At 42.0% G+C, this 25,588-nt stretch overlaps 2 protein-coding genes across 5 annotated transcripts in view; one reads left to right on the top strand and one right to left on the bottom strand.

Annotated features, from left to right (window-relative positions):
* Positions 1-21,862, bottom strand: part of ano5b (anoctamin 5b) — a 51,404-nt gene extending 29,542 nt beyond the window's left edge. The window contains exons 1-3 of the mRNA XM_056247939.1: positions 21,655-21,862; positions 12,370-12,414; positions 9,014-9,072 (exon numbers count right to left, since the gene is read on the bottom strand). Of these exons, the coding sequence (XP_056103914.1) occupies positions 9,014-9,072; positions 12,370-12,414; positions 21,655-21,730 (180 nt within the window). The 5' untranslated portion in view covers positions 21,731-21,862. The remainder of the gene's footprint in view (positions 1-9,013; positions 9,073-12,369; positions 12,415-21,654) is intronic.
* Positions 21,863-23,291: 1,429 nt separating this feature from the next.
* Positions 23,292-25,261, top strand: tssc4 (tumor suppressing subtransferable candidate 4). Of its 4 annotated transcripts, none has more exons than XM_056247953.1 (3): positions 23,292-23,438; positions 23,708-23,726; positions 23,961-25,261. In XM_056247953.1, the coding sequence occupies exon 3, from the start codon at positions 24,040-24,042 to the stop codon at positions 24,925-24,927; it is 888 nt and encodes a 295-aa protein (XP_056103928.1). In that variant the 5' UTR covers positions 23,292-23,438; positions 23,708-23,726; positions 23,961-24,039; the 3' UTR covers positions 24,928-25,261. The 4 variants fall into 4 exon arrangements, with proteins under 4 accessions (XP_056103928.1, XP_056103930.1, XP_056103929.1 ...); XM_056247955.1 differs by having other exon boundaries at positions 23,708-23,771; XM_056247954.1 differs by having other exon boundaries at positions 23,296-23,421.
* Positions 25,262-25,588: the final 327 nt, after the last annotated feature.

The following is a 25,588-nucleotide window of genomic DNA, read 5'->3' as shown; positions in this document are numbered from 1 at the left end:
CATATCGTCACGTCCCGCCAGAAGGGGCGTGGTCTCGCCCTATAAATATGCTCGTTAGGCTGATACAAGCTGGTTTTTATCGCTGAAGCGAACCAGAGCGTATTCCACGCACGGCAAGATACGCAGTACTCGTTCCCTCTCTAGAGAGAACCGAGGTTACGTTAGTAACCGAGTACGTTCTCTTACGAGAGTATCTCTCGTACTGCGTAATAGCTTTACGCTAGGGGAACACAATGCAACACGCCGTGCGTAAAGGGATCCAACACCAAAGTCCCAGGGGCCGAAGCCCAGGGCTCATGTAGTGCATAATCACCATAAACTCACATAGAGTAAAGGAAGAGAGGCTGGAAGCGTCATTCCCTATAAAAAAGCACCCAGCGGGCTATTATATGACCATCAAACGCGCAGCCAGGGTGAAAGCATTCAGCCTGATCTGGGCGGCCATACGTGAGTCAACACTCATGGGGCTGCAGTAAACTCAGCATCTGGGCCGCAGAGCGGGGCAGATAGCACTGAATTTAGACCGCCAAAAGCTTAGCTTGTAAGGCGGGTACCTCCAGGTTATAGTATTTTATAAATGTAGACGGCGAGGCCCAGCCCGCGGCCGTACAGATATCTTGCAGGGAAACCCCGCTAGACCATGCCCACGAAGAGGCCACGCCTCTCGTGGAATGCGCCCTGACACCCAAGGGGCACTGTAAGCCCTTCGCAGAGTAAGCGAGCGCGATGGCATCCACTATCCATCTGGATAGGCTCTGTTTTGAGGCGGCGAGTCCCTTGGAACGCCCGCCGAACAAAACAAAAAGCTGCTCCGTCTGTCTGAAAACAGACGAGCGTGCCACATAAGCTCTCAATGCCCTGACGGGGCAGAGGAGACTTGCATCCTCCTCCTCACTGAGAACCGGAAGGGCAGACAGGGAAATGACCTGGGCCCTGAACGGCGTGTTGAGGGATTTCGGGACATACCCGTGTTTCGGTTTGAGAATGACCTTTGAGTCATTAGGCCCAAACTCCATACACGACGCGCTTACTGAAAGCGCCTGTAGGTCCCCTATGCGCTTCACTGAAGCGAGAGCCATGAGAAACACTGTCTTGAACGACAGGTGTTTCATGTCCACCAGCTGGATTGGCTCGAACGGGGCGCCTTTCATGGCCTCCAAGACCGTGGAAAGGTCCCACGTCGGGACTGAAGGGGGCCTTGGAGGGTTCAGCCTCCGAGCTCCCCTAAGGAAACGCACGACTAAGTCGTTTTTCCCAAGCGACTGGCCAGACACCGGTTTTGCAAACGTTGCTATGGCCGCCACATATACTTTGAGCGTGGATGGGGTCCTGCCCTTATCCAGTAGCTCTTGAAGGAAGGAAAGCACTTCCGCAACCCCGCACTCCACAGGTGAAAGGCTCTGGGCCTGACACCATGTAGAGAAAACAGACCATTTCGAGGAGTAGAGCCGCCTGGTAGACGGAGCTCTAGCCTGCGCGATCGTGTTTAACACTCCCTCTGGGAGGCTAGCGGGTACCCGTTGATGGCCCATGCGTGCAGGGACCATAACTCCGGGCGAGGGTGCCAGATCGAGCCCTCCGCCTGAGAGAGGAGGTCTCTCCTCAATGGTACAGGCCATGGGGCAGTGCTGGTCAGCTGCATCAGGGCAGGGAACCACGTCTGGTTCGTCCAGAGCGGGGCTACAAGCAGCACTGGGCATCCGTTTTCCCTGATTCGTTCCAACACCTGAGGCAGGAACGAGACAGGAGGAAAAGCATACAGGGGGCAGCGGGGCCAAACATGAGCCAGCGCGTCCTTGCTTTTCGAGAAAAACTCCGGGCAATGAGCGTTTTCGTGGGACGCGAACAGGTCCACTTGTGCTCTGCCGAACGTTTTCCACAGCAGCTGGACCGTCTGCGGGTGCAGCGACCATTCCCCTGCCGGGACCTTGTTCCTGGACAGTCTGTCTGGTCCCACATTCAGGTGACCAGGCACGTGCGCCGCTCTCAGTGAGAGCAGGCTGTGCTGAGCCCAGACCAGAAGGCGTTCCGTCAGCCTGAGAAGGCTTCGTGACCTGACGCCGCCCTGGCGATTTATGTATGCCACCACTGACATGTTGTCCGACCGGACTAAGACGTGGTGGCCTGTTATCTGGGGACAAAAAAGCCGTAGCGCTTTGTCGACTGCTATCATCTCCAAGCAGTTTATGTGAAGGAGCTTTTCCCGTTCTGACCACAGGCCAGCTAGCGGTCTGCCCTCGAGCAGCGCTCCCCACCCCGAGGTGGAGGCGTCCGTAGACACCACCTTCACACTCGAAGCGGTCCCCAGACTCACATCTGACTGATACCAGTCGGTCACTTTCCAAGGTTCCAGAGCTGAAACGCACTGAAGGTCGACCCTGAGGCGAAACAGACCCGCTGTCCATGCCCTGGGTGGAACCCGCGCTTTCAGCCACATCTGCAGTGGGCGCATGTGGAGCAAGCCCAACTGGAGTACAGAGGCTGCTGAGGCCATCAGCCCCAGCACTTTCTGAAACCTTTTGAGCGGAACTATCGCGTCGTGGCGGAAGGATTTCACGCCGCGCTGAATACTCAGTACGCGCTCTGGTGACAGGCGTGCTGTCATGGACAGCGAGTCCAACACGGTTCCCAGAAAGGAAATTTTCCGACTGGGAGACAGTGAGCTCTTCGCCCAATTGACTGTGAGGCCCAGCTTCTCGAGGTGCTCGAGTAATGCGGCCCTGTGTTCTATGAGCTCCGATCGTGATCGAGCTAGAATCAGCCAATCGTCCAAGTAGTTCAGGACTCGCATGCCCTGAAGTCTCAGGGGTGCGAGCGCCGCGTCCATGCACTTCGTAAATGTACGAGGTGCTAGGGACAGGCCGAACGGCAGGACTGTGTATTGATATGCCTGGCCCTCGAAGGCGAATCTCAAAAATCGCCTGTGATGGGACGCTATTTGTATCTGGAAATAGGCGTCTTTCAGATCTATTGACATAAACCAGTCCCCGTGGCGCACTTGCGCGAGGATTTTCCTGGTCGTAAGCATTCTGAACTGGCGTTTGACAAGCGCTCTGTTCAGCTGTCGCAGATCTAAAATGGGTCTGAGACCCCCATCCTTTTCGGTACCAGAAAATATCTGCTGTATAGGCCCCCTTCGCTCTGAGCCTGAGATAAAGGTTCTATAGCCCCTTTGCTCAGTAGTTTCGCTATCTCGGCACGAAGTAGATGAGACACTTCGTTTTTCACCGTAGTTTCGACGCGCGCCGTATAGCGGCGTGGGCGTCGAGCGAATTGTAGCGAATAGCCTCTCTTTATAGTGTTCAGCACCCATTCTGATACCCCGGGAAGCTTTGACCACGCATCTGCATGAATAGCTAGGGGCAGAATGAAATCCGGGCTCTGGTCGCGGCAAAACGGCAACTCGAGAGCCCGGGCATACTGGGAACACAACACCGTGTTTACAGCGTTCGAGGCGGGGGGCGCGCTGATCACAGCGGGCGGCCTGACCGCGCTCAGCTTTTTTATGGCAGATAGTGCAGAAAAAGCGAGCGGGGGAGATCCCGTAGGAATCGGCGTGTCTGTGACCAAATGTGGGCGCGGGGCTGCGGGCACATTTATTACACTGAAAACACCGTCGTTCATGGCCGACTGAATGTGTGTTGGTTTCGTTTTTACAGAAACCAAGGGACACGCAGCATGTAGTGTGAGCGGGCATGGTGACATGGGCGCGTTTACTACATTGTTTGCACAATCGACCTGAGTCGAGTTTATTTGTGCTAGCCCTGCACCGTGGCGGGCTGTGTCTGGGTGTGGGAATGGGCACTGGGTGGGCATTCTTACAACACTCATAACACCATCGGCCGTGGCCGGATTGTTTGTGCGAGCCCTGCATTTTTGCGGGCTGTGTTTGTGTGTAGAAATGAGCCCTGGGTTGTAGGCATTTTCAATACACTCATAACACCATCGGCTGTGGCCGGAATATCAGAAAATACACCATTTATGTGATTTATCTGGGTCGCCGTGGGAACAGCATTAGTGTGCAGGCAAGCGGGCATGGTACTGGCTTGCTTACTGCAAAATACACTGGAACAGTCACATTTTCTGGAACTGAACGAGCGAAAATTGCAGTGGAAGTCTGGCCACGGCGAGACTGAAACACCGTCAATTTCCTAGGAGGCTAGGAAGACTTGTGTTGGTTTCGTTTTACAGAAACCGTGGTAGTGTATGTGGGCACTGGGTTGTGGGCACATTCACTACATTTAATGCACAATTGTGCGAGCCCTGTACCGTGGCGGGCTGTGTTTGTGTGTAGAAATGAACACTGGGCTGTGAGCATTTTATTACACTTATAACACCATCGGCTGTGGCCGGAAAACCAGAAATACAATGATTTTTCTGGGTCGCCATGGAAACGGCCTTTATGTGCAGGCAAGCGGGCCGTGGTACCAGCTTGTTTACTGCAAAATACACTGGAACAGTCGCATTATCTGGAACTGAACGAGCGAAAAGTTTCGGTGGAAGTCTGGCCGCGGCGAGACTAAGTTTTTATCTGCTGCGAGAGCCGGGATCGAACACGGGTCTCCCGCGTGAAAGCTTCAGGTTCCGCCACTGGGCCACAGGGAGAACTACACCAGCGCAAGCAGATAAGAGAGCGTCATCACAGTTTTGTGTGTGTCGGCGTTTGTATGCAGGTGTGCGTGTTATACAACAGGCTCATTGCTGCAATAATGACATTTTCAGCCGCTCAAACTAGGAGCTGAGAAATGTTTGAGAAATGGAGATTAATCCGGCCTCGGCGGGGACTAAAACACATTCTTTTCTCATCTGCCGGTGACGCACGCCCATGGGGGGCGGGGTAGAATGCTGGCCCGTTTCCTTGACGACTCGCGGACAGAAGGCGGAGGTCCACAGAGCTCGCCTGTTGCGCGGCGGTTGCGCGGGCGCCTCCCAATCGAGGCCGATGCTTTCAACGGCCTGAGAGAGCAGACGCATCAGCTCAGTCTCAATGCCGGCTCTCTTACCAGTGGTCTGGCGGGAAACGCTAGCGGAGGGGAGATCCACGGAGCTCGCCCAATCCTCACTATCGGACGCCAGAAGAGAACACGCCTCGGAGGGTTCGTCAGGCTCGTGGATGGACGCGGCGGCAGGCGGCGGCCGTTGTCCGTCAGTGAGCGACTCGAGCGAAGCCGGCGAAGCAGGCGGGCGAACCGGCGAGCTTTGGCGGGCTGGAGATAGCTCGGGAGCGCGCTGGGCGCGGCGCTTTTACGGCGCGGCGTCACGGCGGGCTGTGGTGAAGGCTCGGAGAATGATGCCAGGCGAGTCCTCAGAGTCACCATGGGCAAAAGCTCGCAATGAGGGCATCCGCCGTCAGCGAGCGCGATAGCCGCGTGATCCTCACCCAGACAGGAAACACAGATGACGTGTCGATCTCCATCGCTGAGCGGGGCGCGGCACGAGCCACAGGAAGGCATCTTTAAAAAGACGCTGCTCTTTTTTGTGAGAGAAGTGTAAGTCGCGTCTAGTAAGCGAACAAACACTTCTCAACAGAGAAATACACACAGAGTATTTGAAAGGATATATAACGCCGGAAAGCGCAGCAGGTACGGCAGATGAAGGCGGCGAGGCCAGCGACTCCAGAGCTCGTCCCGCTGAAAGGCTTGCTTCGACGGCGCGGCTTCTCACTCCGGATCCAGCGATGCGTGTGCTTCGCTGAAGAGGTAAAAATCAGCTTGTATCAGCCTAACGAGCATATCGTCACGGGACGTGACGATATGGGCGCGAATTGCCCCCATTGGTCATTACGTCACGCAGAGTCTCTCTCGATAGGCTGCTGCATTTGCTGCAGAGCAACCAATAGGCGCGCGAGCTGTTTCGCCTATGTTTGCTTGCTGCTGCAAAGCGTTTTGCATTAATAAAAAATTAAAGGATAATTTTTGGCTTCAATATCTCGCGGAAAAGAGTTTTTCCCCTAGCGTAAAGCTATTACGCAGTACGAGAGATACTCTCGTAAGAGAACCTCAGGAAACCTCAGGAGATTCACAATACATCAAACATCATACTTGTACAAACATGCCTTTGAGGTATGTTTGCAAGACCTGTTTTACTATTGAGAAACATACTGTATACTCTATCTTCTACATCATGCATACAAATCCCACAGGCACAGAGGAGGAGGAAATACCAGCTGTCCCTACAAATATGCTGCTCCAGACAGTAAAACAAGCCAAAACAGATCAGTCACAAAAATGGTTGCCTGTTTTCACGTCCGTCTAAAAAAGGTCAGTCAGTGACTGAACCAGGGAAAGTCATTAAACTAATAAAGTCAAGGCAATGTGCCATATGTGAAGGCATTTTATTGTGGACCACTAATTAAATGTGAGAGAGCTGACAGGAGCACTTATTTTTCAAAGAGGTACTTTGTTAATCAGCATTACTGGTCAGATGGGACCTTTGTACGCTGCTCCTTTAGGAAAGGACATGGAGGGTTATTGATCACTATTGATGTCAAAATGACAATCAAATGCTTCCAAGCAATCTATAAAGCAACAACAAATCAACAAAATCATTTAAACTCTCAAAGACATCTATGGAGTTTCACATTATTTAATATCTGCACTCATACAAATGAATTTCTACTAATCTGAATAATTTAAGCACTAGCCTTTGGGTGTTCATATCAAGGCCAAGTAGATGAGAAAGCACTAGTCGAAGTGTTAAAACAGAGTGACAAATCATTGCTTGTGTTCAAGACAGATACTGAAGGTCCACCCTTCCTCCTCTTATGACTCCCCTCTCTCTCTCAAAAAAAAACTTTCAAAAAGTGAAACAATCAAAATAAAATATGTCGATGTTGTCCAGTGTCAATGTGTTCAGGAAATTAACTATCATCAATGAAAAATAATAATATATGCTATTAATATACAGTACACTGAATACAAACTATAAACATTTAAACATTACACATTCTGCATATTTCATATATAATAGGCTACTTGTGATTTTAAGATTTGTTGTGAATAACAATGCACTATTCAAGAAATTTAATGTTCAACCCTAAAAAGGTTTCATTTTAAAAAGAGTCATTTAAAAAAAGCTCTAACGAAGTAAGCATTGCTTGTAAAAAAAGATGGACAACGCCCCTTCACTCTCTTCTATTGGTGAAAAGTGAAGCCGCCAAAGTCCTAATATGGCGCGGACATCTTGCGCAGATTTGGGACCTGCTTCTGCGCAGTAGCGAACGCGAAGTGGAGCCGCGATATCAAGGTCCCACCCTCACTCTTGCAGAAACCGTTAGTACAGCTTACTGCAGAACAACTCATTATGTCAGTGTGAAATAAACAGTTATGGACAAGTAGAAATTAAAGTTGAAGCTCCAATCTCCTCCCGAAAATCCCCCAAAAAGTCTGTTGGTGCCTCAGTGCACTACTTCGTTTAGAGAAGCTGTCAATCATGACATCACATTCCCGTTTTTATAGCATCAAGACCAACTAAGACATATTTAAAAAAAAAACAAAAAAAAAACGAACACTTAAACTTACATCAGCGTGATAAAAACTACCTAAAATGACAGAAAACATCTTTGGGAAAAAATCATTTAAAGTGTAATTTGATTGTTTAGTTTCCATCGAGTCCATTAGACTTCATAGGGAGGCGGGGTTTACGACCTATACTGGGACCAACCACCGGGGCGATCGAGACGCTTTGGCTTCACTTTTCAGGAATTGTGTGGCACGCTTGGAAGTAAGCAACAATCTCTGATGCCCTGGACGTGAAGTCTGCATCCATGCTCCAATGGTGGCATGTCACAGAGAGGTATTGTCCAAGTAGTGCTACTGCTACCAAATGTAAACAGCAAGCTGCACACTCTCTCACACCGAAACCTCTGATAAGAGAAGGTCACTCCTCCTCACTGCAGAGAACTGGGGGAAATATGCCTTGGCCTGGAGACTCTCCTGTGATGAATTGGTTTATACTGTTCTGGGACTGAGATCACAATCACGCTCATTGTAATACTTCATTATTCTCTAAAAAACAGAGCTACAGTTTCAGTTCTAGATGCCCCCTCACTAAACTGGTAACACAAGGGTGAGTAATTCAGCATCCAGGTTTAATGAAATATCGAGACAAAAATGTACCATTGCACATGACTTGCCAAAACACTCCTTTATTGCTGACTGCACTAAGATGAGGAAAGTATCATTAGCAAAGTGCACCAGCAAGAAAAAAAAGAAAAAAAAAATCTATTGATGCTTGCTGCTTACATAGCTTCATGTAAATATGCCAAAATCAATGCTTAAGACTGAGGAAAGTGAGTACATTTATATTTTTAATACAGTGGAAAAATATACTAAAAGGTCCAATGTCCATCTCAGGAACAACCAGAATCTCCTTCTGCAGAGCTGCCAACTCTCACGCATTGGCCGTGAGACACACTCATTTGATTGGTTTCAGTGTCAAGTGTCAACCCGGTCGGTCAAATGCCTGAAAGATGATTTTATCTATAGATCTACTTGTTGAGCCACTCGTGATCGACTAGTTATGCCGCAAATTAGTTAAAATCTCCCGGAATCTAGAGCGAGCGCGCATGCGAGACAGAGACCGTGCTCCAAACCGCGTAGCGCACGCACAGCAGAGAGGGAAGGCGAGCGAGAGATCTTGCGTGTGCAGAGAGCATCCTAATCTAGAAACAGGACAAACCCCCCTTAGGACGACTATTGCGTTTGGTGGACATTATAAAAGTGTATTAATGGGAGAACCCCCAAAAACCTGTCTTCAAGAGCTATATTTAGACATTTACAAGTTCAAATTAGCCTAACATAAATGTTTAAAACAGACATGTTTAGGGCAGTTGGGAGACCTTGTGTTGTGAGTACATTCACACACATTTAAATTACCACAACCTCAAAATGTGACCTATTTACCACATTACCAAATAGCACAGTAGTAATCTGTTGCTTCTTCAAACAGGGTAGAGCTGAACCATAAACTATGACAAGATATCTGACTGAGATGAAAATATCTGATATCTTACCTCCCGGTGACCAGGCAGCTGTGTCCCTCGGTCAGAGATGGAGTTAATGCCATTATTACCTGCAAATGACACAGGGGAAATGACATTAATATATATATATATATATATATATATATCAGAACCACAAATGCTATATAGTCTAACTGGAAACATCATATGCCAACCAAGATCCTCTTGCTGTTCTCAACTTTGCACCTTTTAGTGGTAGATAAAGTACAAAGTTTTCCCTTTAAGGGTACTGCTCACTGACAAGCTGTTGTACTGTTAAAAGGTAACATTTTAGCATGTTTTAAAGATTGCATTGTTACATTAAAATAGGGCTTTTTCAGCACAGTAGATCGCAGACCAAAGGTGGGCAGTATTAAAGGTGCAGTAAGTGATTTCTGAAAAGCGCTGTAGAAAGTGGATCGGACTGAGCACCATAATAAACTTGTAGCCAATCAGCAGTAGGGGGCGTGTCCACCAGAGAGAGTGAGATTTGAAGACTGTTGGCTGAACAGGAAAGAAAGATGGCTGAGATACATTACAAAAGAAAAAAGGTCAAAGGAATATCACTGGAAAAAGAAGGGTTAGAGCTTAAGGAAGTTAATATTAGAACTAGGGATGCAAATTATCGATTAATTCATTAATCGTTAGTTGATCGACCTTATCGATCGATTAACGATTAACTGATAAGCGGCTATTTTCCTGAGAATGTAAATTTCTCACGTTATCAATAGTGTCTTTAACATAAAAAGCAAAATATTGCTTATACTGAATAAAAATGCATGGTATATTGCTCAATTGATGTTTTATTGTAACAGTTGGGATACGGTACAGATAATGGCATTTATGTAGTTTAACAAAATAAAGTATGCACAGAAAATTAAAATACATAAAAAATAATTGTGCACTGGCTCACCTGTTGCATGTGAAACATTAAGCAACATAAAATACATTTTAAATAAAAATCTATATGGGTAGGCTTTGCCTACACTATATTAAGCCTACATATAATAATCTAAACTACTTGTATGAAAAACTTGAAACATTAGCAGCAGCCCTTATAATCCCCCTTGGTCTGAGAAAGGTAAAAGTAAAATTACTAGACCTGAAAACTTCAAATATAGAACTGAACACAACTTAAATCATCCCTGAGGAAGGTGACAGTAAAATTAGAGGGCGGAGTTTCCCATACGTTATTTGTGGCGGCCCGCCACAATATCAACACTGATCGCCACACATTGATTTTCTATATATATTTTTTTTACTAAGCCTATTTAAAATCGTATTTGATTGCAGATCGCAGCACTACCTCTCGCGCTCTCACTCAACACCGCTGCACAAATCTGTCCAACACAGCGCTGTTAATGTTTGAGACCCAGCTTTAAAAAAAAGTTATTAGCCAGCACGCAAGGCGCTAATAAGGAGAGCCAAGTTATTGTTAGAATACAGCTGGATTTTCGAGGTTAGCACGCTGTATATAGCTGGTAGTCCACTCCGTTTTGACCGCCTCATGTTTGGTTTCTTTTTTGCCGCCTCAAGTTTGCCGCCTCAAGTTGTTGGGTCTCTCGCGTGAGAAGAATTAGCCGACAATTAATTTAATTTAATCGAGTAAATTCTTGTCGACAATTAATCGATAATCGATTAATCGTTTACATCCCTAATTAGAACAGCGTTCCAGTGCGGCAGAGACTTAAGCAGGAAGGCCTGAAAACAGATGCCGAGGTTGTGGACTAGCTCCAGACAAACAATGACACTCAAAACTGTGTTACTCACATATGGAGCAGAAACAACACAACCTCGGCATCTGTTTTCAGGCCTTCCTGCTTAAGTTTCTCCAGCACTGGAATGCTTTTCTAATATAAACTCTTGTGGACTGCATGCTCATATTGTGTTCTTCCTTGTCAGTCGTTCGTTCGTCATTTTTGCTTTATTTTAGGCAAAGCTTTATTTGCTTAGCTTCTGCTATGATAAAGAGACATCCATTGCATGTTTGGGGGCGGAGCAAAGAAGGGAATTGTTTGTTTGTTTGGGTTGATTTCAAATTATCAACAGTGTTCAACAATGATTCTCAGAAATCGCTTACTGCACCTTTGATGTAAACTACATACTAGATGTATTTAAATGACAATCATTCCACTATATTTTAAGAGACACTACATTTTCAGATAATTTAATTTAATTTTCCTTTGCAGAAGAGCAGCTCCAACTTAAACAAATTCAGTGTTATGCAGCGTATTAGATTTTATAGCTGCTAAAGTGAATGTCACATAGCACATAAATTAAACAAAAAGGTTTACAGTCGTATGTGTTATTTGTCTTCGCGGCCCTTTTGCTCTCTCTCCCCCACATACTTTGGCCTAAATTCCATTGGTTAGTCAGCAAGGACTTAAATGCTGAGCAGCCAACTTTGTGGGATAGAAGCACTTCCTGTGGGGAACAGTCAGGCATAGTGTTCTCTTTTTGTAACAGGATGCACACAACACATAATTCCTGGCTAGTCGTCCCCTTGAAATTATAAGGTTCTATCTGACATTTTTGTCAAAATTTAGTTATTCACATATTCTTATTCTGTGACCACTTCTTTACATTATGTGATGTTGTTTTTTAAGTTGTGTACATTTTGGAACTTTTTATTTAGAAAATAAAAAGGTTCTTTCTACACAGTCAAATGGAATGCAAAAACTTCAAAGTTCAATATCTCAAAACTGCTCAGAACGCAGATAGAACCTTATAATTCCAAGGGGACGTAGTGCATATCACATCACTAAATCAATCACTAAATCAATGAGCACTAAATCACCACTCAATCAAATTACAGATAGTTAACACTGAAAATTAGTGCAAGTAAACATAGCTTCCACCATGGACAGATTAGATTACAGTTTCAGACTGGCTGTTCTGTTCATTTGATTCTGCCTTATTAAATTTTGGATTTTCAGTTGTGCTGCCTTCATTCTTTCGGAACAACACTGCTATCAATATGTACAACAAAAACACAAAGTATCATCAAACACGTCTCTCACACATTCAAGCTAAAACTTTCGTGCAATTCTGACAAAAAAAGCTTTAAACACACACTCATATCCAGCCTTAAAGCAGAGGCATGAACCTTAACAAGTTGACAAGGCCAACGGAATGAAAGAGCAGACAAAGACGTCAACATTTTTAAAAACATCTTTAGCATTTGGAGCAAAGTTTACATCTACAAATATGTGCACAGACAAGCACACTTGTCACAATATGATTTCTGAGATGCTGATGAAGCGTAATAAAATGATAATGACAGGAAACTAATATGAAGCAAAAAAGTATCAGAGGATGAGCAGAGCGGGGGATGGACAAACAAGCGGCACACGTAGCTCTGTCCGTACCTGCCTGAAAGGTCCTCCGGTAGCCCGTTAGAACGGCACAGCCATCTTAACCCAAGAGACGGTTAGGGGTGTAAAGATGTAAATCCACACAAGCAACTCTTTCTATATGCATTTCTTTTAGGAGAAAATTAATACATGTGTGGGCTAACATTTAAAACCATAACTAAAATCACAAAAAACTGCATTTGTAAATAGGTATAAAGATCGCAATTGTCCGTGAGTGATCCATACGGACCAGACCCCATGGTTCAGCACGCATATGATTCACGGATTAACTGCTAAGTTTAACCATCATAGAGTGAAAGTTCATCATTTGGACATGTTTTGTCTTGCTAATTTACACATTCAAACGATTTTAAACGCGAAAGAAGAGGCAAAAATCGGGACTCGCACGCTGTTATCTGTCCGCACAGCCGCAAACACCCAAAGGGCATGCACACACAGAGAGAGAGAGACACGTTTCAGAATTGATTCCTCTTTCATGTTTACTTGCGCTAAATAGCCATCTCTGCAAGTATTTTTGTCATAAGTGAACAGTTGAGAAAGAAACCAGATGTGTGGCAGTATATTCGGTCCATGCATTCGGCCTTAAAGTGACCGCAGCCTAATATTCCTGCTGTTGTCTGTGTCATTAATGTTAATAAAAATAAAATAAAAACATCATCATCATCTACCATGTTCAAGAGAAAAGAAGACAGTGAGGAGAGCAGTCAGGAGGAAAGTGATGACGACAACTTAAAATGTGAGTACCAAGCAGCCTCTCCAGGTGCTCCCTTGAGAACCAGACCAAAAAAGTTATGTGCACCCCTGTATAAATGTCTGGTCTCTGTCGTTTCCATTCTATGAGAAGGCCAATATTTGCTCTGAGCAGAGCCAACAGGTGTGGTCTCGCAGGCTTCCTCTGATCGTGTTATTATGAGTGATGATTAGGCCTACTGGGAAAAAAAGGCTTTGATAATGGCACCTTTGTGTAATACTTTGAAGCAGAGAGGGAAAAAGCAGCAGTAGTGTTGATAAAACCTGTCTGAATACAAACCTGTGGCCCCCACAGTAATTTCCTAGTAAACAAATCAACAGTTTAACTGAATCTGTGTGCTAAAGCATAAATTTATTGTTCAGCAGAGATGGGCTCAGCTTGTTCAGCAGATGGGCTGAAAATATATTCACAATTCCGATTCAGCCTCACGTGTCACATGACTAGCTGTAGTAGGAATATAAAGTGAACTGAATGTATCGGCTGAATGAATCAAGCTTACACCATTGCACTCTTAATGCATGGCAAAACACATAACTCCCAACAGGAAAAGTGTGTCAGGAAACGCCATAGATTCAGGTCAGAGAACATCCACGGAAAAGCTATTTCACATTAACAGCAACTAAACCACAATTACCAACCACATTGTGTGTCCATGGCAAAGTCTTTGAAAAAGCTGCACAATAACACAGGAACTGTATCAACAGGATGCAATGGTGTCTCGGAAAGTAATCTGGGATCTCCAGCAAAGTCTTACTCTTAAATAGCGAAGCAAATAATGAATATACTGTGAGGTCAGGAGAAGGACTGTTTATAGATATACAGATAATATTCATAATTCAAATTAGATATACAAACAACTTGTGACGTACACAAAACAAATGCGTAAATCTTATAATAGCCTGCATTATCACGCTTTAAAAAAAAAGAATTTAAATGTTTCTAATTACTCTGTTGATGCTCAAGGGCCATGATCATACTAAAAATAGAGAGATCCCTTTTAGAGTTTATTTATGACTTTTACTGGGTCAACTACTTGTTCATATAGTATGGCTATCAAAGAGAAAACTAAATCAAACTGCCTGTTGCTACAGCAACAACTCTCACTTTCTTTCGCCTGGTTACCAACAAGCGCAGCCTCACTTGTTGGCTGTTTTCTGCAAGTGGTGTGACAATTAAACTATTTAATTCAGTTGTGCTCTTTTGAAACAAAACAAAATCAAGTAATTTTATTTATGCTATTTGAATAATAAAACATTTTAGTAGAGTAACTCTGTAACTAAATTAATATCTAAAAGGGGTCATGAACTGGCTTTTTAAAAAAATTTATATTGTTGTCTGAGGTCAACTTACGACGTTCGCTTGGTTTTTACATTCAAAAACATCAAAATGAATAAGTAATAGGGGTAACACTTTACTTGAAGGGGTGTGCATAAGACTAACATGACACCTTCATAATCATGACATGACACATGTTATGAATATGAAGGAAGTTTTATGCATGTTTGTGACAACTGTCATTAAGTGTCATTCGCTCAATTATGACATTTTTAATGCAAATATGACATTGTTTGAGATGTCTTTGTTATGACATCTTGACATAAACCAATACATCATAACCTGTCAGTGTCTTTGTCATGACAACTTGACATTATCAAGACAACATAACCTGTCATAAACATGACATAGCAGATTAATTATCAAACTTAAGAAACCACTTAGCTTTATTGGTTAACATTGCATTAAACTGTCAGGTGGTTGGTTTTGACATTGGCTGTCATGAAGCCATTATAACTGTTTAATGACAAATTCAATTTGTACCACTGTAGTTGAGGTCATGAAAAATATTCATGACACAGTTATAATGGCCTTATGACAGCCAATGTCAAAACCAACCACATGACAGTTTAACTTAATTTAATGTCAAGTTGTCATGACAAAGACACTGACAGGTTATGATGTATTGGTTTATGTCAAGTTGTCATAACAAAGACATCTTAAACAATGTCATATTTGCATTCAAAATGTCATTATTGAGCGAAAGACACTTAATGACAGTTGTGATAAACATGCATAAACCCTACTTCATATTCATGACATAGGCTATGTCATGTCATGGTTATGAAGGTGTCATGTCAGTCTTATGTACACCCCTTCAAGTAAAGTGTTACCGTAATAGGCTATTTTCTACCCTAGTTTTGAGCCTAGCTCAAAAACGCTCGGTTTTTATGGGCGTCTCGCATTGAAGACTTGGAAGTAAACGCCCACTGCTGTGAGTGGATAACAGTTTTGCATATTATAATGAGTTTCGTGTAATGCGCGAATCGGTGGGCGGGGCTAAACCGGCCGTGTTGAAGTAGGCGTTTATCTTCTTCTGCGGGGGTGGTGTTTTATCCTCTTTGTCGTCATAGTTCCCCACTTTGAAAAACGAGTAGTTTGCTGAGCCTGGTGTCAATAAAAGCTTTTATTGGACTAACAAAGGACGTTTTCAGTTCTGAAACTTACAGGATATTCTTATAATTTGATGACCTCTTAGATGTCAAAAGCTCAAGGAAAATTTGATTTCTCAGTTCATCACCCCTTTAATATCTTAATCCACACACACAAACACAGCAGGCATGGTGTGGCAGGGAGTGCGCGGAAATCTATTCAGGGTCCACACCGGGTGTCTATGTCGCATTCTCTAAAGAGGATACCATGAGGTCTGTCCTGATAAGAGACTCGTTTTTCGACAGTCCAGCGTGACAATACACTGATAAACTCTGAAGAGACGGCAGGACCATTCACACTGTCAAACACTATACAGTTTAATATACAATCCCTTGGAGAGAAAAAAAAAAAAAAGAGTAAATAAAAGTTTTTCCACAGGACCGAAATAACAACACTTTGCATTGACTAAATTACTTTCTGATGATGAGAGCTCAGATGGTAAACTTCAAAATAATCTTTTAATGGCATTTCTATGATCCAGTTGGATTATTAACAATTGTAATGTGTGCATTCTGCTGTAAAAATTATGAGTAGGGCTGCACGATTAATCGCAATATACATGAAATCGCACTTAAATGAGTTGACTTTTCGCGATTTTGAAATCGCAAAGGCTGCGATTATTTTTTATGCGCAAGTTGTCATTGATGAACGGCTGTGTAAACGCTGCTCCATCTGAAAGCACTGTGAGTTTGAGTCACTTTAACGTGCATTTGAAAAAGCAACACAAGTCAAACAGCTTTCCAAACATGAGAACCATTTATGAACCTCTTGTCCAAAAATAGACAACATTTAATAACATGCTTTTACTCCAAACTCACTTCATAAAGACAGTTGAGCATCCTTCTGTGAGATGATGTGGCTTCTTACTCAGAATAAGGCAGTCGTGTGTTTATTATTCATGTTTAATCAATCAAAGCGTTTCAATCTTCTGTTTATTCAGCTACAGCGATGATGCCCGATAGGGATTTCCTGGAATGATGCGCGTTATTGTACTTCTGCGGTGGGGCATATTTGGCGTGTCTGCGTGAGATGCCCTCTGGCGTTCAGATGGAGCGGCATTTACTACAGATCAACCACACTGCACTGACAAGCTGCGCATAAAATAATCGCAGCCTTTGCCAAATCGCGTGCAGTTTCATTGCGATTAATTGTGTAGCCCTAATTATGAGTTTAACATTCCACTGGTTACAGAGTCCGAAGGCCCAATTTAGGATTGAGACTCGAATACCTAAAAGTGGAACTTTGAGATATCTTGATCATTAAATTTGGACTTGAATTCTAAGTCTAAGGAACAAGAATATGCTGAATGAATTTTGCTCTAGAGCAGTGTTTCCCAAACTTTTGATAAGAAAAGAATCCCATGGCACACCTCTAAGCACTAAAATAACGAAATTGCACAAACATGCATTACTTCAAATTGCATAACTTTATATTAAAAGCAGTGCTCACCTGTCAAACTTTAGCTTTAGTCAGGCATGAACCCAAATAAGGTCATATGGGTAGCTATGGTGACGATGACAAAACAACAAATGAAGACCTCAGATGCAAAAGCCTCTAAGTCCATCTAACGTTTTTCTTTAATATTAAAATTTTAAGCTGGCTGCTATGTATAAGTTTCTACCTAAGTACCGACATTTTTGAATGGGCTGAGGCTAGGATTTAGTGAGTTTGAAGTGAAAGTATTTGATGAATGTATACTATGTGCGGAGAGCATTCACTCAATATTATTATCTTATTTTTGACATAGGTGGCTTTTAGAGGCTTTTGCATCGGAGGTCTTCAAATTTAAAAATTGTCGCTGTCAGACGGACACTTCACATTTTTTGGTTGGTATTGTGGCTTTATATATATAGTCAGACAAGTGCATGTGTCATTATTATAATATTAACATTTTATGAAGATAAAGCTCAAACTTTTTTTTTAGCAGCGAATGACAGAGATAGGCCTATGTGTTTTGTCCGTCACTGGAACGCATCTGAGGCATTAGGTGCATTGCATTAAGTTTTCATCAACTTACAGGTTATAAAGTTTATTGCAGTTATATGGGCACTCAGTTTTTCTTGTTGTTGAAGATTTGGACAAAATCTCATTATATTTTTTCAAATACAAAAAAGCCTTTATAGACATAGTGTTTCTTGAGTAAAGAAAACGTACTTATTCGATTATCAGTTCTTTATTTACCTTTGGATTGCAAACAAGCATAGATTCCCAAACTGTGTGGAAATAATTTACGATAGATGCAAGTGGAGTTATGAGGTTTGACCGACAGTTTGAGGATCCGATAATGTTACGAGATTTAGTCACAAGCTCTTTTAAATCCTTTTCATTGGTTAAATCTTTGTAAAACCAAAGTCCGTTTAAGACTTTGAAGTAATTTCACTCGGCGGCCATCTTTGAAACGCCTCTCAGGCAGCTATTTCAGTCAGGCAAGTACAGCTCCTATCTCTTTGAATAGGGAAACATCAAATGGACCAAGCTAATGCGCATACACAGTCCTAAGTGCGCATCTCAGAACACTGACTGTTTCTATAGGAACCGGAGCTTCTAACAGCAGCTGCGTCAGAGATGACGTTACCAATTGTCGATAAGCTCTTTTCTTTAGAAGGCGGGACTTATTCCACCATACTGTGCGTTGCACTTACTCCAATTCATAGTAATACGAGTGAACCGTCTTTCTGTATATAAAGTCTTTGGTAAAACTTAAAATTAAACAAAAATGACGCAATATAAAGATACGTTGTTTCCACCTGAGAGTGTTGATATATTCTTATTTGTAGCATTTATTTTTATTTATTTTGGCATTTGGTTGAGAAACACTGCTCTAGAGATTCTGTTCCAAGGAGCTCAGAACATCCTGATCATACTGAGGTTTCCGTAAACATCTGTATAACCAACATTTGTTGTGGGCCATGACATAAAGAAGGCTGCTGTGATTAAACCAAGTCAAACAAAAATTGCAATACTAAAAAAAACAGAGATAGTCATGCAAACAAAATTAGAAAAATAAAAAATGGTCAAGTAACCTCTATTTGGACCACTTGGGATTGATTAACCTAGTCCAACTCAATGTTTACAAAAAAGTAATTGGATTTAAATATTTTAGCATATCTAAGAAGTGTAATTTATATAAAAGACCATTTTAAACGAGCTATCTAACACTAAACACAATTAAACTGATGCCCAGCAGTCATGATGAAACTACATTGCTATTACAGCAATTACGATGATGATGATAAGAAGCAATAGGCTATATTACCAGGCTTCAATTACTGCAGCAACAGGAAGTTTTATAGCTAAAATAAAAAACTGTGTGATATCAAAGTTATGTTATGCAGATTTAATGAGTTGGCCATTAGCTGTGGGTTCTGGCCCTGGGTTGATTCTCTGTTTAAGAGCTGCTTAAAGGATTAGTTCGCCTCAAAATGAAAATTTCCTGATAATTTACTCACCCCAATGCCATCCAAGATGTTCATGTCTTCAGTGGAAAAGAAATGCTAAATGAAGTTTTTTCACACAGTGGACTTCAACGGTAACCAAATTGTTGAAGTCCAAATCAATGCAGTTTCAAAGCTGAAATCTGTTTCAGATCCCAGCTGAGGAAAAGGGTCTTATCTAGCGCAACGATCGGTCATTTTCTAACCACAATTGTTCATCTTGTGCTGGTCTGCAACACGCCAGGCATTACATAATCACGTTGGAAAGGTCACGCTGGACGTAGGCAGAAGTACTGCCCCATTGTTTTAAACATCCAGGATACGCACACGAAAGGACCATTTTAAACAATAACTGACACAAAGACATAAATATGTCATTCAACAATCAAAAAAATTTGAACGATTCTCCTTCTCCGCGCTTGTAAACAATGGGGCGGTACTTCCGCCTACGTCCAGCGTGACCTTTCCAACGTGATTACGTAACACCTGGCACGTTGCAGACCAACGCAAGACGAACAATTGTGGTTAAAAAGTATATACATTTTTATTTTTTTTAGAAAATGACCGATCGTTGCACTAGATAAGACCCTTTTCCTCAGCTGGGATTTGAAACTGCATTGATTTGGACTTCAACGTTGATTGAAGTTACCGTTGAAGTCCATTGTGTGGAGAAAAATCCTGAAATAAATCCTCAAAAAACTTAATTTCTTTTCCACTGAAGAAAGAAAGACATGAACATCTTTGATGGCATTGGGGTGAGTAAATTATCAGGAAAATTTTCATTTTGAGGTGAACTAATCCTTTAAGCAGTGTATCCTCTCAAACTCTGCTGCACTTCTTAATTTTGCTGTTAATTAGGCACCTATGAATGAAAAGTATATTAAACTCGTACATCTTGTAGCGCACTTGTTGCCGCTAAGCATCTGGCCAATATAAGACTAATTAAATATATAAAAAATAATTACCTTTAAGATTCAATGCATTTCAGTGCAAAATATTTCCATATGTTAATGAAATACAGTGCAAACAAGATATAGCCTAGACACAAAATTCAGAGTCACTGTAAATCCCTCTGTTTTTTAATCACACATTGCAGACTTAACAATGTGAGCCATGGCTCTGCCACAGTCCTGGTCGAGAAGCATAATCATATTACTATCCAGTGAATCACCTATGATCAGTACATGTTTTAAATAGTTGCAGTGAAATCCAAAGCAGGAGGGAACAGGGAGATTAGGCTGGGTTCCCCTGAAATGTACATTTCCCTTATATTCTACATTTTCTCATTCTTCTCAACCACTCCCTCTTACAAAACATACACGCATGACACAGAGTAATAAATAATATTAATAATAATAATAACAAGTCACTTGGGCAAACAAACCCACACACCAATGTGAACACGAGCCGTGGACATAAACATAGCCTACACCTACACACCTCACACTTAATAAGTCTCTTAGCCTTAATGCATTAGCAGCTTTTACTCAACCAGTGCAACAAAAATCCTCAGGATGGCAAGAGCCACATCAGACCCAGTACTGATTCATTTCAGCTCTGCTCAGCTCGGCTCAATTATTCATTTTACATTATTAAAAAACAAGCCGAGTATTTATCAAATGTGGGATCAAACTACACTGCTGCATGACACATCTGTCACATCCCTAAGCTAAAACATCAGCGCAGGATATTCTGTTGAGATGATACCGTATATTTAGTTGTCAGAGGGGGAAAACCAAGAACATTGTCCTACCTAGGTCCCATGTCAAAGGGGGCCCCACTAAGGTCCTCTATGGTAAAGCCTATTCATTGGGTATCATCCTATATATAATGATTTTTCTCTTTGTTTGGTTACAAAATCGAGTAACTAATATACTTCACTATCCAATAGCCTACTCCATGAATACAAAGACTCAACTTCTCTCTTTACCACATTCTGGAGCCTGATGTTTTCTAGTCTAAAAATGACCTGTGTGCAGGGGAACTGAATGAACTCATGAGTCACAATGACAGCAGACATTTAACTGATTCAACATAAGGACTGTTTGATTCCCAAGTTATGGGACTGAGGCCAAGCCATGTGGCAAGACGGAGTAACGTGAAAGCTAATAAAAGAGCTGGTTCAAACTGCTTTTAAAACTACCATTCATACAATGATGCGTAGAAATGAACACGTAGCCAAATGCTCACACCAGGGCTGTTTTTGTGGATTTAAACCATGTCAAAAACACGCTTTTGTAATGCAGGATACAGCACGGTGCCGGGTAGTATCAGTCTTTGGGTGTAGACCGCAACTTTTCCATACCTTTGCCATTTCAGGAAATTAAGCCTATTTTAATTTCAGTTCAAAGCCGCTTTTTTGAACACATGTTACTGTTTATACGTTTTTATTTTGTTAAAGGGACCTGACCTGATGAACATGTTGCATCGCTTCTTTTTTTTTTTTCATTGTTCTTTGTCTTTGAAGTGATCCTGTCAGCTGATTTAATGCAGCGTCACATTCATTTATCTTTTCATTTACGATGACAACTCCCAGACTGACCTTCTCATTATGGTTTTGAACACTGCATATAAGGTTTACATAACTGTTAATGTATCAGTTCTTACCTTCAATCTGAGAATCCAGAGTGTTGGACATTTCTATTAAAGTAGCTTCTTTCGTCTTCCCCGTTATTCTCTTCATGGTAAGTTCGTGCGTTTCTTTTCTCCCACGGGACAATGAAAAAAAAATCCGTCAGTTCAGTCTGCCTTTCTGGCCTAAGTAAAGAAGGTGCCGAAGGAGATTTCCGCTTTCAAGCTTTAAGATGTTGGGAGAATGTAGTGGCTAAACTGTGAATCCCTCGCTCGCTTTCTTCTCCATAACATCAATAACTAACGTTCAAGCAGCGGCGAGCTGAGAACTGGAGATGTGATGATGATGTCTTAAAGGGGAGTGGCTTTCTGTCGGCATACTGACATAAAATACTGAAAAGTATTATATGCTGGGTCTCTATAATGTCACGTTCTTTATTACTGTGTTCTTTATGTGTTCAGTCATTCCTACAATTTTTTTAATTGAATGCAAGATTAATCTGTATCTCTATTTAGCATTTATGTCCTGCACTGTTAAATATGCGTCTTAAATGCTATTCTATATATCCATTACCTCAATTAATTTTTAATGAAAGTAGGCTACACTGGGTCAGATCGCACGTGCTTCTATTTTACAGCATTTGCGCCCTCTGCTGGTTATTGTACAGACAGACGTTGGGTGTTCCAATCCTCCGTAGTGCCCTGTGAAGTGGACTTCAAAGGTATTCAGACATTCAAAGGTATTTGCGTTCACGCAATGTCGTAATTACCGTAAATAAGAGATGACGGTGTACTTGGAGCAGTTCACGTCCTCGGAATCGGATACTTTTCTCTTGCACTATCTCCAAAATAAATCAGCGGTCAGTCACGTGGTACAAGTCGTAGCTCTCAGAAATTGTAATTATGCTTTTTACAAATCAGAATAGTAACGGTAAATGCGACAATGGCGTGGCAGGGCAAACCCTTTTACTGTCTATGGGCAAATCTTGGGGCAAACGGAGTAGCCATTTTTTTTGGTAAATCTGAGACATATTAGTGTGAAATTAACCATATTTAACATTACAAAATTAATGTATCACTAAATTTAGTGTTTTCAAGTATGACTAATTATTATTAAGTTAACTTAAAAATATATAAATATAAAATATTATATAGACTCACAGATATTTGAACGTAACACTATGAACTGACACATTTTTTAAATGAAATGAAATGATATTATATTCATACACCCCTTGCTATGCATGTAGGGAGCTGTGAACACTGACCATGTGAGAACTAGAACGCAGCTGTTGTTTTCATTCTAACAGATAAACTACATTACCCACAAAGCATCTCTTCGTTGATTATGGGCACTCACCGCAGCTAAAGGTATGCTACTGCTTATGTGGACAACTAGATACGTGTCAAATTACTAAGTAACTTTCAAATTATGGTTCTTATATTTCAACTAGCATGTTACCGTACATGTCGTAGGTTCTGAGGGCATTTTGAGATATTTTGTTCACGTTTATCATCACAGCTAGGCGGGATAGCTGCGTTAGCTGGTTTAACGTGTCATCAGAATATAATGCTCACTGTCACTGACATTACATTAACGTCATGATTTGTTTTAAAGGCATGTAGTTTTGCATATTTCTTCTTCTTGATTTAATAAGTAGACATATACAGATATGCTGATGCTGACTTTGTTTAATTCAAGCTTACACAGTAAGAAGAGGACAACCTAAACGCTATGGCCATAACTTTGATCAATACTCTGGAATCAATGATTTTAGCTAAACTGACCAGCTCTCAGTACCTGTGAGTCTTCAACCGCAGTAAGATACCTCCATGCACCTAAGCATTGTTCCATCTATATATATATATATTTTTACTTTCTTCAGATTAGTGGGATTATGTAACAAGCGCATAAAGAACAACAGCATTACAAGATCTGTAAAATAAATGAATAAATATGGATTTTAATATAAATAATGTATTGAAATGCATTTCCTTAACTATTATTAGATCACTGTATAATGCTGTTATGTAATTGTATGTTTACTGAGTGAAGATCTCACTGCTTGTTTCTCATTCTGGTTCCTAGGTGTCTCAAGAGCCTTTTGGTGAGCGAGTAGTTCCTCATCTTTGCTTTTCTCTCTATAGTTCATGTCAGTTGGTTTGTTATGAGTTTGTCAAAAAATAAAGTTCAAGATCACAATTCTATGAAGTTTATTAGCAGCACTAGTGTTTTGTGCAGTCAATGCCATTCCTATTTACTTTATATGCTACTCTTTGAATAAACTGTCTGTGTTTGTGCATTACTAACACAAGTATTTCTTAATTTCTTTCTTCTTTAGATCTTTCACACAGCATCTCAGCGTAAATATTCAGCTTCTAATCGTATCTCTTGACCTAACCTTGGAGTAGTGTAGCACAATGAGTGACCCAAACTGCAAAGAAAAGGATGCTCCCAACAGTCTGTCTAATAGAGATATGATTGAACTCCCAGATGATCTCTCCCTGAGCGACTCTGACTCTGATGAACCCACAGAGCATTTCGGCAGAAAGGTTGAGGACTTGTCATCATCCTCAGAGGATGAAGGTGAGACTCAGCAGCATGTCAAGTCTGTTCCTCAAGAAAATCCCACCTTCAGACTGATAGGTGGCAGCTCTGGTTTCTGTGATCGGAGCAAGGACATCTTTGCACAGTTGGATAGTGCAGCAAAGCTCACATCTAAGGATCTTGGTGAAGACAACATTCTTGATGGCATGTTTGCCCGTCCTGCTCCACCGTCACCTCCACAGGCAGCTCAAGGGAAGTGTGGTGTTGGCCAAGAGGCAACCAAAAAACAACCTCCAGGTAAAAAACTCCCAGACTACTTAGCAAACCCTGAGCGCTGGACCCGCTACAGTCTTGAAGATATTGCTGAAACCAGTGATAGAAAGAATAGTCAGGTCGCTCATGAGTACATTCAGGAGCTTCAAGACAGCCGGAGGTCTCAAAAAGCCACGCTGGAGACTTTCACTCCAACTTTCAACCAGGATCACAGCAGCAGCAGTGATAATAAGATTGTGTTCACTAAACCCAAAAGCAAAGATCAAAGTGGGAGCAAACTTGACCATGCTAAGAAGGAAGCAGTTGGCCTTCAACACTTGGATGATCATCACATTTCATGGGGCAATAAAGAGAAAAAAAGGAAGTGGGGGTCTGAGAAAGAGGAAGAAGACAAAATGGTGTCCAGTGCCGTCTTCAACAGTGGCAAGAAAGTAAATCGCAAACACTTCCGTAAAACACTGGAAGATGACGAAGGTGGCGCAGAGTGAGCACTTTGAACCTAAATATTTAAAACTGCTGTTTTAATGTTTATGTACCTCAAACTTAATGTTGTTTTGTATAAAGTGATTTGACTATCCAATTATCTTGGTTTAGGCTGTATAATCCATGAAAAGCTCTTGCTGTCATACTGTACAGGCCATTTCGCAAAGGATAGCATAAAAAATAACCCACATCTATAGATTGATAACCTGTATGCAGTGGTATCAGTGGTTTAGTGTGTATACAATTATCCTGTGGTCATTTTTATGACCACTTTTCATGAATAAATTTGACTCTGTTGTGTACTTTGAGATCACATTAAATAAGTGTGCTTTGTCTTAATGTTGGTGGAAGTGTTTGCTCAATGTTTTGCATGGTCATGTGATTGATGAAGAACAATGCAAATGAGGAGATTAATCCCACTTCTGGTACTGCAGAACAAGGCTAGACGAACCATGGACTTGAGGACATCCGCTTTCAGCCGAATCCCACTGTACACCATTCTTGGACTCAGCCAGTTTTTCCCCCTCCTCTGTAGAGCATGTGTGTTTTAGGACATTATTACAGTTTAAAGTCTTAAGAATGATATCCATTTTCAGAGAAACCAAATGTTTGGTGGTTTCACCAACTTTAACAACTTCCTCCTTCCTTAGTTTTTTTTTTTTCTTA

Source organism: Rhinichthys klamathensis, unplaced genomic scaffold (genome assembly GCF_029890125.1).
Source record: "Rhinichthys klamathensis goyatoka isolate OS25496 unplaced genomic scaffold, OSU_Roscu_1.1 h1tg000051l_1, whole genome shotgun sequence".
Lineage (NCBI taxonomy): Eukaryota > Metazoa > Chordata > Actinopteri > Cypriniformes > Leuciscidae > Rhinichthys > Rhinichthys klamathensis.
The sequence above is the reverse complement of the archived record's forward strand: the minus strand, read 5'-3'. Positions and strand labels throughout refer to the sequence as shown.